The 14,754-nt window shown below is 44.7% G+C and overlaps 1 protein-coding gene across 1 annotated transcript in view; it reads right to left on the reverse strand.

The window, feature by feature from the left end:
• Positions 1 to 24: 24 nt before the first annotated feature.
• The window catches only part of RABEP1 (rabaptin, RAB GTPase binding effector protein 1), a 47,235-nt gene continuing 32,505 nt past the window's right edge, over positions 25 to 14,754 (reverse strand). Inside the window, exons 9-18 of the mRNA XM_066333191.1 lie at positions 13,833 to 14,300; positions 12,146 to 12,250; positions 11,307 to 11,423; positions 10,018 to 10,116; positions 8,479 to 8,619; positions 7,587 to 7,776; positions 7,244 to 7,299; positions 6,693 to 6,791; positions 5,786 to 5,902; positions 25 to 3,852 (exon numbers count right to left, since the gene is read on the reverse strand). Coding sequence (XP_066189288.1) covers positions 3,751 to 3,852; positions 5,786 to 5,902; positions 6,693 to 6,791; positions 7,244 to 7,299; positions 7,587 to 7,776; positions 8,479 to 8,619; positions 10,018 to 10,116; positions 11,307 to 11,423; positions 12,146 to 12,250; positions 13,833 to 14,300 — 1,494 coding nt within the window. The 3' untranslated portion in view covers positions 25 to 3,750. The remainder of the gene's footprint in view (positions 3,853 to 5,785; positions 5,903 to 6,692; positions 6,792 to 7,243; positions 7,300 to 7,586; positions 7,777 to 8,478; positions 8,620 to 10,017; positions 10,117 to 11,306; positions 11,424 to 12,145; positions 12,251 to 13,832; positions 14,301 to 14,754) is intronic.

Here is a 14,754-nt window from a genome sequence, read left to right on the forward strand (position 1 = left end):
AAGAGCAGAGCCATGCACACACACTTCAGCAGCTTTTTTTAATTTGGAACACTTTCTCCATAAAGGACACACCTTCAGTACAGTTAACAAATGGATACACTGGAATCCTGGAGACAGCAGAATTCTACACCCACGATTGCACAGGACACCAATGGCTTGGCTCACTGGAATGCAGTATTGACTTCCAAACACTGTCTGCCTTTTGCAAAAGGTGGCTCTGGAGTCCTTCTCGCCATTACAAGGCCAATCCAGTCTCTGCTGTAGACAGACTCTAGTGGACAGTAAGGAATTGTTGTCCCTGCCCTTGTTAAAGGTGCCGTGGTGAAGCTCAGGGGGCACAGGAGTTCCTGCTCTGCTAAAGGGCACAGCAGGGCGGGCTCTGCTGGGGAGGGACCGGGGACCAGACATGCTGCAAGAACACTTTGTACAGGTGAAGACTATAAGGTACAGGAATGCAGACAGAACTCCATCTGGGCCCTGGGACAGCCTCCAGCAACAGCTCACCCCGTGTCACAGCTGGGCAGGTGGCACTGCCCCAGCCACGCTCCACAACAGCCAGAACTGGAAGGAAGAGCATTTGTTTTCTCATGTTCATGAGCAGTAAGACCAGAATCCATCATCCAGTGAGTATCTACACCAAGAGCTTTTCCTACATTTACAGTCTTTTCAATTTGCTCTGCAAATTTGGCACACACTTGTCTTGTTTTGCTTTTAAAGGCCCCTTTGAGTTTGAGTTCAGCAGGAGCTCAGTTGCTGCTGCTGAAGCTCTGCTGCCCTTCCCCAAGAGGGACAGCAGTTTGCAGGGAGCACATCTCCCACCATTTCTGTGAACAGCCAGGGTTCCAATTTCAAACAGAATTGTGTAAAAGTCTGACATTACAGCAGTTGGTGACAAAAGGTGACTCGTGTTCCAACACCAGAATGGTCCCAGCTGGTCCTGAGACAGGAGCACAGGTGTTTGGGTGGAACAGGTGGTGAAAAGGAAAACAGCCATGCAAGAACTGCCTGCCTGTCCTCTACACACCAGAGGAAGTTCCTTCAGGGACTTGTGCAGTGCCTGCTTCCCAAACAAGGAAAAGCACACAGTGCACAGCCCCCAGGCCTGCAGATCTGCCTTTGCAAACAGCTCCACGGGCCCTGGGGCTACCAAACAGCCCAAAGCACTTGCCCCACTTGCCTCCTTCCTGCCAGGCTGCAGCCATGAGCTCACCCTGACATCAGCACAGCTGGGGGAAGCTGTGCCTGTGAGCCATAAAAACACACCAAGGAAAAGGCACCCAGCCCTGGAGCAGCTGAAAAGCTCTGAGCCAGCACAGCCAGGGGTGTTCAGAGCAGACAGGGCTGCTGGGAACAGGCCAGACACAGGGACCAGTAAAGCCAGGAACAGCCCCTGTCCCTGTCCTCTCGCACTGGGACTATCCAGAAACACGACAAAAAAAATAGTTCACTGCGAAAGACTTCAAGGTGCAGCTCCTCAAGTGCTCAGCTTGCTGAAGAGGGCACAGGATTTTGCCATACAAGAGGTTTCCTTACGCCTCCTGCACAGGTGAAGTAGTCATCAGTTACAGTCACTAACTCCATCACCAGTCACACATTAGTATTTGGCAAGGGAGGGCGGGAACAGAGAAAAAAAGCTTTCCTTTCTGTTCTGCAGCTCCTACTAAAGGCCTGTAGTTTTGTCTCCAAAGTCTACCCAGCCATTGGAAAATTGAATGAAAACATCTTGTCCTGGATTTATGGATCAGGACCTGGCTGCTGTCACCCACAGTTCAGCAAATAGTGAGAAAGGGTAAAAAATCCTTAATCTGGTAACAGCCAAATAAGACTCAAGCCACACTTCAATGTCACCTTTATGTGAAAGTAAGTGTCATCTCGAGACATGACAGCTCTGCCATCTGTTAGTCATTACTAAGGTTGGGGAAAATTATCTTGGGTGTCAGGATTATGAAGAGAATTAATTGCTAGGGTGAATAAAATGCTTTAATTCTTGTAATGAGTGGCAAGGAGTTGAGCTTGTATGATGCTTTTTTGGCTGTTTTTAAGGCATTCCTCTTCAAAACCACTGGTTCTGACTTTATGTCAGTAGCAGGATATACACTGCTAAAAATAGGATCTAAGCACTTAAAATATATAGTCATGTGCATTGCAGCTTTGAGCATTTTCTGTCACTTTTGAAGGTGATGAAGAGAAGCAAATCTCTGGCCAAGTATGTGAACAAAAACCAGCAAGGAATGGAGGAAAAATGAAGAAGTTTTGGACAGTGGGATCTGCTCCTTCAGCCTTCTTTTAACTGAGTTGTAAAGTTCAAGAACTGGTTTGTAGCATCAAGATAATCAACATCTGCAACAGTTCAGGAATCCATCCAGCTGCATGCATGGAACTGCAGCAGTGCAGGAGGAGGAGTGCTCATGTGACCTCTGCACATTTATAGAACAAGAAACTCAAACCTCACAACTGAGTGACCACAAGAATTTCTTGCCTCTGCTGCCACATTACTCAGTGTAATTTAACTGTCTGGGAGCAGAAGCAGGGGACAGCACAGGAGCCACCTCTGAGCAGTGCCAGGACACCAAAGAGCTGCACTGCCCCCTCCATGCTGCAGCAGCACAATCCTGCAGCTCCTGCACGTCTGTGCCCTGCCCAGGAGTGTCTGGGAGGGGTTCCTGTGTGCTGACATGAGGCTGATCCAGCAGAGAGGCCAGGAACAGCTTCATTCAGCACCTGCCCTGGAGAGAGCTCCTGCCCTCACCCCTGGTGCTGCCCCAGAGCAGAGCACGCCTGCACCACCTCAGGACAATGCTCAGACATGCACACGACTTTTACCAGAATTTTTCTGTTTGGGTTCTTTGTTTGTTTGCTTGGTTTTTTGGGGTTTTTTGGTTTTTTTCCACAGAGAAGGGATTCCAGGCACTGCTCAGCTTTAGAAGATGAGAAACAACCGGTTGTAGCTCCATATTCTAAATTACATTTGTGAAAAGAGATTACAAAACAGTGCATTTCTTGTGCTTTTCTTTCCGTATCTGAATTCAACAGAAAAATGGCAAGGAGTTAAATTCTCAGTACAGTGTTCTTTTTTTTTTTTTTTAGATTAGCATTTATCTGTTCAGGAGATACACAGCTCACTCATATCCACATTTCAGCAGCATTCAGATTCTTCACAGAGCCAATGGTTTTTAAAAATAAAGTACTGAGTTATGAAATAAGATCAATATCCAGTGTCCTGCTAATAAAGTCATATTTTAATATAAAATATTCATACAGCATACTCTACACCTCATTCTCTCTGCTAGCTGAATACTGTTACTGACTATTCAAACAGAAAAACTTCAACCACTTTGCTCTTCAACGTTTTGGAGGGACAATACAGTTTCCAGCAGCTACTTTGATCACAGTAGTGGGGGAAAGGACAGAGGGAAAGACAGGGGTATATGTTCCAAAACTCTATATTAGGTTACGAAGTCGGCTGAAAGAGGGAAGTTTTTCAGAATGTAAGGACTGATCCCACTCAGTGGAACACGAAACACTGCACTCATTAGTGTTTCCATTAGAAAGTTCTCCTTCCTACACTACAAGTCACCCTTGTGCTCTCTTCCTGCCCAGTACGAAACCTTTTTCCCCTCTAGAAACAAAACTTAAGTCATCGCTCCCCTCTCTTGGCTTCTGCTCTCTCGGTTAGAGTTAAATAATAATTAATGTTGCTATAAAGATGAGTTAAAAACCCCAGACGCAGCCTCGGAGCCCATCAGGGTGTCATGTTTCAGGGAGCTGATTAATGTCCGTCAGTTTTGTGTCGTTCAGGATTGCTCGGATCCTCTCCAGGGAATCTGCCTGCCGGATCCGCTCCAGCTGCACCTGCGGGGAACCAACACAGGCAGCGCCGTCAGCGAGGGGGAAAGGAGCCCCAGGGCTGAACAAATGCACAGTGTGAAGGAGCACAGCTCAATTTGGGCCCAAGGATGGGAGGAGGGAGGACGTGAGGCAGTTGTTATTTCACAATGAAGCCCCTTTCTGGGGGCTCCAGCCATCACCAGCTCTCCGTGTTCTGTCTCGTCTCCAGTCACTGACACTGCACTGGAAATCTGGGGATGTGCAAAGCAAACCTTCCCAGTCAGGATGTAAAGGAGCAGCCCAACACGTGCCTTGGAGCCTCTCAAGATCACAGCCAGAATGCTCTTGGAGCAAACATCCCATTTCCAAGCTCGCTCCTTGCTTTGCTGATGTCCAGTTTAAGCTGTTTCCTATCTGCTGAACAAGGCCCTGCAGAACTGTGGTGAAATCAGTGCAAAGAGAGCACGACTGATTTCCTTCTCACACTCAACTTTCACATTCTTTGCAATAGGATCTGAGCTTCCAGTTATAAACCCCCAACTAGCATTTGATTGCTTTTTAGCCCTTCTTCTGAGTTGCTGATAACTAATGTGGCCAGCAGACCCCTCACACATGGGGTACCTGCCCAAGGCTCTCACTGACAAGGGCAGGGAAGGGAATAACCCTGCCAAGAAACCACAGTCCTCCTCTGATGGTCATCTCACACTGTGTACAGTGCACATGGCACAAACCATTGCTTGAATTGGAGCACAAACTGATGTGCAGTAACTGCTCAGGGCAGAAAGGAAACACAAAACACAGAGCTACAGCTCTTACTGAGCTCATACTGCAGGTTTACTAAACTACCTGCAAGCTGTGGAAGAGTCCACCACACATCTTCAAAGTGGTGGCTGTTTGCTCTAAGAGCAGCACAAACCAGTGCCTGCAGGACTTTAAAAAACAAACAGGGAGGATGAGGACAAACAAGAAGCAGCTTCCCTAGGCAGGATAACTCAGTAGTCTCCTTTGTCCTACCAACTCCTCCAGACACAGAGCCAGAGAGCACAGATCTCTATTGTCCATCCAGCTAAACTGCATCTAGTAAACAAAGCCCCCACATTTTGGTGTTAATTTTCCAAGTAAATCTGAATGTCTGACTCAGAAAATGTGTAGCTTGAATTCTGCTGGATGTCACTGAGGGCCTGGCCCTGGACTCGGAGGAGATGGGGCTGGAATTCAGCACCTCCTCTGTGAACAAAGTTGGAACATAAAAGGGGCACAAACTCTGCAAACACAGACCCTGAAGGTGGGCCCAGTCCAGCCTGGCTTCCCCAGGACATTCCAGTCCCTCTGCACACACAAACTGCAGCTCCCTCTGTGCTCTCCACGGCAGCAGAGAGCAGCCTGACAAAGCAGGATCAGCCTCAGGGACACCCCTGACAAAACTCCTCCCCTCAGCCACCTGCTGGCATCTCACATCAACCACAGGTTCCACTTTGTGGAGGAAATACAAAGCTAACAAACAGAGACAATAGCAAGGACAAGACTTTTAGGGTGTCTAAACAGAAAGCAGTAACTGCAACACAAAGAGCCATTGCATATATTCAGATCAAGCAGTACCAGTTGCTTACTTTGTCCTTAAATATTTGCATCTGAATGATTTGCTATGAAAATACCACATTGGTAGTATCAGGAGATGGACAAGGAAAAACAGGTCTGGAAGAGCCATCAGCTTTGGCTCTGTACAGTTTCTTCCAGTACAATAACTGAAAAGTGGCTGGAACCAAGTAATCAGAATAGAATCCCAACAGCTTTACTAATAATATCACAGTAGCAATACCTGATCAGTTTATTACACTAACAAATTCTAATATAAAATACCAACATAGGAAAATTTACAACTGCTATTCCTTATTTCACATAGCTCTGGAGAAATAAGGAAACTAAAGTAGCCCTTACACATTGATTGGACTCTTACCTGAAGTGTCTGAGAAAGCTTTACAAAGTCTCTCTGCACTTGCTCACTGACATCTAATTCAGTCTGCAACCGCTGAGCTTTGTTCTTCTCTTCAAACACCAGCTGCTCAAGGTTGGCCTGAGGAGGAAAAGGTTCTTTATGCTTGAACTGAATAAAAATCAGCACCTTGTATAAACTGATTAAAAAAAATATACCAGAGGAAAGCAGCACAGTATTCACAGGGCCCTGGCAACAAACTGAACCAGTCTTTCCACACTTCAGGTTTCCAAAATGCAAAATCAGGGGCTAATACCCATTAGCAGGTGCCAATAGACTGGTTAAAGCATAAAAAAGCCCAAAGTCCTTTTAACAGCACCATGGGCAGGGATCTCCAATACAAAGGCAGAGTTCTGAGATTTAGTGAAGTAAGTTTATGGTAAGGGCAGTAATTTGCTGCTGACAGTATAACTGTCTTGCTGTCCTGAGCTTTAGTCAGAGAAGTGCTGGGGGAAAGGGCACAAAAACCCAAAACCACAACAAGAGAGGGCAGAGTGTGAGTGCTCAGATCACAATTAATTCACCTGAGTGCTGAAATAGAGCCCCTTCCTTCAGCAACCACAAAAAAGCATTTCTTCCAAAGCACCAAGGTCTGCCTCTCAGGACACTCCACAGGCAGGAATGTTACTGAGCCTTCACCTGGGAGGGCAACCCAAGGGATGTTCAGGTCAGCAGCAATTCAGACTTTACACATCCCAGTGAAAACAGGGCTGAGGGCTGAAACCACATCCAAAGGACATTACTGCCCTGCCAGTTTCTTACCAACATTCAAAAGCTGCTTTTTTTCATTCTTAGGTAGTGCCACATTCTCTGACACAGCTGCTCATCACAAAAGATGCAGATACACTTCACATGCAGACATCATAGCTACCTTTGCTGCAGTCTCCTTCTTCAGCTGTTCTTCTAGAGCATTCTTTGCCTCCTGCAGACTCTCCAGCTGCTGCAGGTTTTCCTGTGAAGAACTCTCCAACTGTGTAATAATAATAATATTAAAAAAATTAATTAAACTTCCTAACATTTCCATCTCCCATAGTCCCTCCATAAGGAAGTCTAAGTATCTTTCAGATACTTGGGGGACTCAGGGACTCAGAAACACACAAATAATCTCTTCTAGGGGCAGAGAAAACATCTGAGTAACATCACTTTCTCTCCATTTATTTACTTTTGGAGCTGGAGAGAAACATCCAAACCTGACATTTAGGTCAATATTGGGTAGTCTAGTATAAGGAAACAGTTAATGCATTATTTAGGATACAGATTAGCAACACAGATCAAACATCTTTTAAGGAACAGAACTATGAATGTGTCCTACTCCTACACTGGCAATACAGAAATACAATTTCAATACAGGAAAAACAAAAACCTTTATTAAAAAACCCACACCACCAAACCCAAAAATCCCACAGTGAAAGGGCTTCCTACCTGTTCCTTTTCCACTTTTATTCTTTCCAGTTCAGCTTTTAAACTGGAAATGGAAGCTGAAAAACAAGAATATTAAAACTTAAATGCAAGAAACACAGGAAATTCTTCATACCCTGTCTTCTTCTGTTAATACTTAAAGGAGAATTAAGCTTGTGTTACATCAAAGGTGCCTCAAAAGCAAACAAATAATTGTACTTTTGTTTTCAGCTGCACAGCTTTGGTGTTTCTGCTTTCAAAAGCTGACAGTATTTAGAGTTCAGATAAATCTACTGCAAAATCAAGTCTTTGTGCATCTTATTGATTTCTTACATTCCTATTTTGAGACCGTTTCACCCCTGCTCACCTATTTCCTCTTTGCAATTCTCTATTTCCAGCTGTAGAGTTTCTTCTATATTTTCTTTCAAATATTGTTCAGCTTGGATCTGTTCTTTCAAGAAGAGGATCTCTGCCTTCAGCTTCTCCTCGAGGTGATCAGCTGCTGTCCTCACACTGATGATGTCTTCCCTGTACTTGAGGATCAGCTCCCGGAGCTCCTGGACCAAGGATTAGCAGAGATGTGCATTTTGCTGTGCCACACCCCAGCACTGGGGAATCTGCACAAGGACAAAGTTGTGCTGCCTGTGGCACTTTGGGAACTCAAACCACCACCTGTCCTGACATCCCAGAGCCTGCTTCCAGCAAGGAATTACTGTCACAGCCTGCCTGGCCACAGGAAATGAGAAGGTGGCAAGATGCACATCCCCAGGGGTTTATGATGCAATCCCCTGCCCTTCAGCCACACCAAATCTTTTAGGTTTAAAGGAAGGGAGTGGCCCTGAAAGGGATGATGATAAGGCTTAGCATTATTCAAGGCTTTGGATTATTGCTGGTCTTAACTGGACAGAAGTGACTGACTTCACTTGAATTGCTGAATCAATACAGTGGGGCCCTGCTGACATTTGTGTGCCCAGCTGCAAAATGCAGCTTGAACTGGTTGAATTGGGCCAAACCCACACTCCACTGACCACAGAGCAGCTGTCAGGCCACAGTTAACTGGTGTGACAATCCATCCATGCCCTGAAGCAGCCATGGCACAGGGGGATCACATTGCTGGCTTTGTCCATCACAGACTCACAGGGTTAAAATCCCAATTACTGCTCTTTGTGCTGTTTGAGACAGCTTTTTGAGAAAGAATAATATTCCAGTGAGATCTAGTCACAAGCACTGTTGGTGTTAATGAGTTAAGAATGTTTTACCTCTGCTGCTTCTGGTAGAATGAAATCTTCAGCCTGCTGTAAGGACACATGCAAGCTGTGTTTTCCTTGAAGACTTTCATTATCTTTTTGCAGTCTCACCAACTCTTCTGAAACCTGCTCCCTTGACTGTGTCAGGACAGCCTACAATGCAAAGGAAAGTATAAATTCACACTTAGGGTCATGCTCACAGCTCTTCTGCCCCATTTACTATCACAACTTTCAAAAGTCTGGTGAACTGATATCCTTTGTAAAGAAGAGACACAAAATGATGCTGTGGATCAACACAACCAGCTCCCTCTTGCCTGGCCCATGCACCAGAAGTAAAGGCAAGGTCAACTTTAAGTGTCCAGGCAGAGGGGAGGAAGCAAGTGATAAATACAGCTTTGTTCAGTCTCCCTGAACACAGGAGCACTTTGCTCCTGTGTTTATCCATTAGCTGGCTGTGCTCATGGAGGGGAAGGAGAGTGGGGAATCACAGGAGCTGCAGGGATGTTTAACACCACCTCAGCACTCAGCTGTAAGAGCAGGTTATCCAAAAACCTGAAACATTCACCATGAAACTTTCCATGGTGGGTGTCTGCCTCCCACTGTCCTTCCAGGAGAGCATCAGAACGGCTGATCCCGTGGAAAGAAAAAGGATGAAGAGGACATGGCTTTGCTTGCATTACAAAAGAGAAAAATCCAGTGGAGTTTTCCAAGAGGAATGGAAATGGAGAAGCAGGGACTTGAGCACTGGCAGGAGCTGTGTTACAGGGGGGCAGCAGGAGAAGCAGACTCAGATCAACAGAATCTCCTGCACATCCACCAGATGTGTTCTCATGCAGAGCATCTCTGGCAGCAATGTCCTGATGTGCTACACACAATCCCAGACCCCAAAATGCAATACTGGGGTTCAGGAGGATGAATTCTCTTGGTCCCCTACAAATGCTGTGCCAGGGAGGAAAAAAGAAACAACTTGACTCTGATATAGAAAGGAATGAATTGCTCTAAGGAAGTCCAACTTAGTTTTAGAACATGAGGTCCTCTTCCTATTCTCTGGCTTAATTCCAACAAGATGCTCAAAAATAGTCTTAAAAAATTAAGTGCCCATACATAATTTCTCTCTGGTGTTAGGGCTGCTATTTTAAGTCTGACTTGCAACAACACTGAGCTTTAATCTCTAAAACCTGAGAAAATATTCACTAATGATGAATTGTGATGAATCCTAAAAAAGATCTTGAACAAATCTACTGTCTTTAGATTTGAGGTGAAGTTAAGATACCAAAGAGACAAGGAATTAGATCATGAGTAAGGGGAAGAGCAGCAGGCAGTGATCTCCATGCTCCTGGATGTGCATGAACACAGACAGCAGCACACAGTGACACAAACTGCTCCAGCACTTGCCATCAGGGCTCACTGGACCAGGCCCTTTGCAAGTGAAGATGCTCAGCCCTCTGCAGCCAACCCTGGCTGGGCAGACAAAGCCTTTGACAGACACACTGAGCTCCCAGGTCACACAAACAGGGCTGGCCATGGATCTCTGGAATTAACCTGCCTTACCATTTGCTCCTGGACACTTCTCTTGGCTTGCAGAAACGCCTGCTGCAGCTCACTGAGGAAATTCTCTGACTTCTGACACTTGGCCATGAGCAAGGAGATCTCAAAGAAAGAAAACACAGACAGACATGTAAGAAATAAAGCATGGAACAGATTCTGAAAAAGTTCTCTTGCCTGTTATCACTAACAGGTACTTAGAAATTTCAAACTAAACCACTGAAGTTTATGTTAATTCTTCACTCAGTGAAGCTAGGCAGTAAGAGCAGACGCTGTGCTTCTGCACCAACAATATTTTGATATTTTATATACCAAACTCTGAATCAACAGTTAATTCTAATAAAATTTACATGTAAGCCACATCAGAGACACTGAAGAGAAACTGAAGAGCTTTTGCCTAGGTTTTCAGCATTTTTTAAATTTTTGTACCTTTCTCTGAAAGCACTCACCTTCAAAAACTTTACAAGTCATTCCACAACAACACATGTAAGATTAATCATTACTGAATTGAGAGCACCCTGGTACAGGTACAGCCAGAAGAACATATAAACATATCCTGTTGTCTAAGCTGGACTTTGTCTAATGACTGCTCCTTTAGTAAGAAAAAATACTGGGTGAGATGGAAGAGAGAAAGGTCCAGCCCAAGTCAAGTAAATTCAGTGTCCTGTACACAGCAGGTACCTACTACTGTAAGCTTTAATAGGCCAAAGACGATGACTCTTTTTTTTTTTTTTTTTTAAACTATGACTACCACCCATTATATTTGGCTTCATTGTTCCAGAAAAATTAGGTACACATCTCAGACTGAAAAATCTTTCCAGTGGGCTATTATTTTAAAGGAGTTCAGTGCCTATTTTTGCCTGCTCAGCTCCTCATTACTGCATTCCTCAGCAGAGGTCCATTAACTGGGTGTCAGGTGTTGATAAGAGCAGTGGTGGAACAGAACCACTCCTCAAGCAGCAAGGCTGTGCCCAGAGCACAGGGTTTGCACGTTTGGATCATTTCAGACACAGGTCACTCCAAAACTCAAACATTACTCAAACTCCTACTGCCACTCTGTAATGGATTTCAATATTACAGAGGATATTTTAAGGCCAAAATTGGGTAACACAATATAAGAGACACAACAGATTAATCTAGAGACTGTGGCAGACTCAGGTGGAGCATGACTAACCCTAGAAATTCTCATTTGTGTTGCCTCTACAGCCATCATATTTAACAAAACACAAGTTTTTGTTATATACTTTTGCAGAACATTTCATCATTCCTGGATCTCAATTACCAAATCCTTGTACCTGATTAGAGGAGTCTTCAGCACTTTGTTTCATGTAATCCTCCAACTCCTGTTTATCTTTCATTGTCTTTTCCAGCTGGTCATTAGCCTGCCTCAGCATCACCTGCAGCTTTTTCACCTGGGTTGTCAGAAAAAAAAAAAAAATTCATTTTCCATTCTCTTGGGGAGCATTTATTTCCTGAACCCTTTCACTACTCAAACCACAACATAAAATCCCTCAAAAATCCTGTGCAACCCAGAAGTTCCTTTGCTGCTGAAACAGCCTCCAGCAGAGATTATCCCTCTAAGGAAACATGGAACATCAAACTGCACTGGACCATGGCCAGGCAATGACTTCAATCACTTATTTCAAAGCAGAATGCGACTCATGCCTTCCACACCCATCTGAAAATTGTTCTTTGGTATATGGCAGGAAACAAATATCCTCCAAGACTTGAAAGTCATTTTATGCTGCTAGGATGAGGTCCTTTTCTGTTAACAGTTCTTACAGTATCAAAGATAATAGAATTTAATGCATGACAAGCATTTTAAAATATAAATTATTAAAGAAACTGACTTCAGCATGGGCACAATACTTTTTATAGAACACTGCCTTTACTGCATGGTCTTATAGCATCAAATAAATGGGTTCTTCAAGGTGAATCCCTAAGAAATATATACATGTTGGTGCCCATGACCACACATGAATAACAAATCAAGTTATGTCAATAACATGTCAAGTATTTCAGTATGTATAGTTCAAATAAAATTGATGAATAAAATAGCAGATGGTTCTTTGCTGCACCCTCAGTAGTTCAGAAAGCTGCAAAAGCCTGGCTGAAGCAATGAGAGAAATCCCACCTGGTCTCTGGTCTCAGCCTCCTGGATCTGGATACCTTGCAACTGCTTCTCATAATTGGAGCACATGTCACAGCGCCTGCCCAGCTTGTTCCCTGCATTCTGCACCTGCACAACACAGAGGCAGCACCTGCCATGAGCCCAGGGAAGTCTCCAGGGAAGGCAGGAATGCCACACACACTCAGGGGTGTGGCCACAAAACATTGCAGACAAAAGACAGTGGCAGAATCATGTAATGGCAGGATTGAGTTGCTCTAAAAGCGAAGGATAACTCAGATCAGCTGTGGGATATCAGCTTTTCCTGCCTTGGGCCCCATCATTAGCACAAAAAGCCATGACACAAAGAGTTTATCAAGCCACCGCTGTGTGCTTTTGAACGACAGAAACAGGAGAGAAAACAGTAACAGTGTTGGGGTGGGCAGCAGGGAAACCTAGAGTCAATCTGCTCTCATTCTGGAACTGCATTGGTTTTGGCCAAGGGGACAAAAAGAAGTTTTATCAAAGTTCCAGCTGCAGATCAAGTTTGAGCTGAATCTGTGTTTGTTATTTGTTCAACCCACAGCAAGAGGCATTCACACCCCAGTGTGTGCTCCTGCCTCCAGAATATGTGGGAAACTGCATTTCTGTTCTGGATTCTGAGACAGGGCTGAAGTAAAGTGAAATCAAAATGTCACCAGGGCAAGGAAACACTCAAGAGTAGGGATTTAGCTGAGCCCTGAGCTCAGGATGCTGTAATTTCTCCAGATATAGGAAAACAACAACGCAACTTCACAATAGGTTCAGAGAAACCTCCTAAGCAATGATTTGCACTAAGTTAAATTTCAACAAATTGAGAAAAAACCTCCAGTAGTTCTTCATTTCATAGTACTTCATCTAGTCTTTTCTCCTCACTACAGTCTTATATTTTTTTTTACTCCCATCTTATCTTGCTTTTCACCCAGTATGGATTATTATCTCCCCACACCTTTTCTTCCCCCTAAAGTGTTGCTCCTTGGCCTCTCTTCCTCTGAGAGAAAAAACACAGGAAACCCAAATGCTCTCCTTTTCAGCAAGAAACCAAATGCAAGCTTTGAACTGGCATCATATAAAGGTGCTAAAAAACTGACAGACAGAACACCCAGAAGCAACAATTTCCTTGGTCATCCACAATGCAACCAGCCCAGGGCTTTATCTAATCTGCTGCTTGCTGCTCTCATAAGTGGGTTTCTGATGAAGCAAGGCCCCAACAATTTCCTGGAGCCTCTCTGTGTCATTCTGTGCATTGGGCATAGTTTGGCTGCTCATTTCCAAAGTGCCTCCTGTGCACAGCCCTCAGCAAACACCCCTGGCACAAAGAGCAGCACCTCGAGCTCTGCTGCTTCTGCTCCTCTCTGCCCTCTCCTACCCATCCCCAGCTCCCTTTGCTCAACTTCCCATTTTCTCCTTCTCTTTCAGTTCTCCCACCTTTTTTCACCCTCTCAGACAACACTGAGTTGAACAGTCACCTCTGCCAGACCCTCCTCAAAATCCAAAGCAACCTGTGTTTAAGTGAAGCTGCCTGTGCCACGAGCAGGGCCAGCTCATACACCTGACATTGGATGTATTTTACCTACAGAAGAACTCCAAAAGGGCAAAGTGAAGAGCTGTGGTGGATGTGACCTCCTCCTTTCACACCTGGCTCTGGGCAAAGGAGGCAGAGCTGTGGACTCACCTCCTTCTGCAGCAGGTTCCACTCGGTCTCGCTGACCAGGCGGTACCCGCTGGGGGACACATAAGCACTTTCCATGCCCTGGGTGACACTGGAGAGCAGGGAAGCAGTCTCTTCTTGCTCTGGTGTCATTGCTTTGATTGCTTTTTCCTGATCTTTGGTCAACATGAACCCGCTGGGCATTTGCAGGGATCCAAGGGAAGCCGTATCAAAGTTCTCAGACACTGAATCCGCTCCAACAAGTGGTCCAAAATCTGACTCATCCAGGTTCCCAGCAGATTTTGCTTTGTTGTTGTATCCTAAAGCTTTGGACTGTAAGGATCCAGACGTGCCCAGACTGTCTGTTGACTGTGCTCTCCGTAGTCCATCTTTAAACATATCAGTGTCTGGCTTGTTGAAGGATTCGCCAGAGGAAAGAAGCAAGTCTGCATCCAGGGAATGGACTGAGCCATGGGTGCTGTTCACATGCACCTGGAATTGAAAACCAAGGAATAAAGTAATTATTTACTCCATTTCAGTGGTACAGGAGGAATGCTGGTCACTAATTCTCATGGCAAACTCAGGTTTTAATTTCTTTGGCAAGAAGATCTTCTAAGTTTAGGATCACAGAGGAAGGGACAGAGAACTGAAATGAACCAGCTAGAATTCAAAAACAAATAAAACAAGTAAAAATGTCTTCTGTAAGACTACATTCCTGCCAGACAAGCAAGGACACAGTCACCTTCCATCTTCCAATATTTGAGGTAAGATGCTTCAAGAGATGTACTTACAGCGTCCCCTCTACAACCATAATCTACACAACAGAAGGCAGATACTCCACTTACAAAAGGAAATTCAGAAGTCTTTCATAAAACAAAACACTTTGTATTAACACAAAAATAAACAGAGAAAAATATACTTGAAATCTACTCTATACCAACAAGTA

Source organism: Sylvia atricapilla, chromosome 20, assembly GCF_009819655.1.
Source record: "Sylvia atricapilla isolate bSylAtr1 chromosome 20, bSylAtr1.pri, whole genome shotgun sequence".
Classification (NCBI taxonomy): domain Eukaryota; kingdom Metazoa; phylum Chordata; class Aves; order Passeriformes; family Sylviidae; genus Sylvia; species Sylvia atricapilla.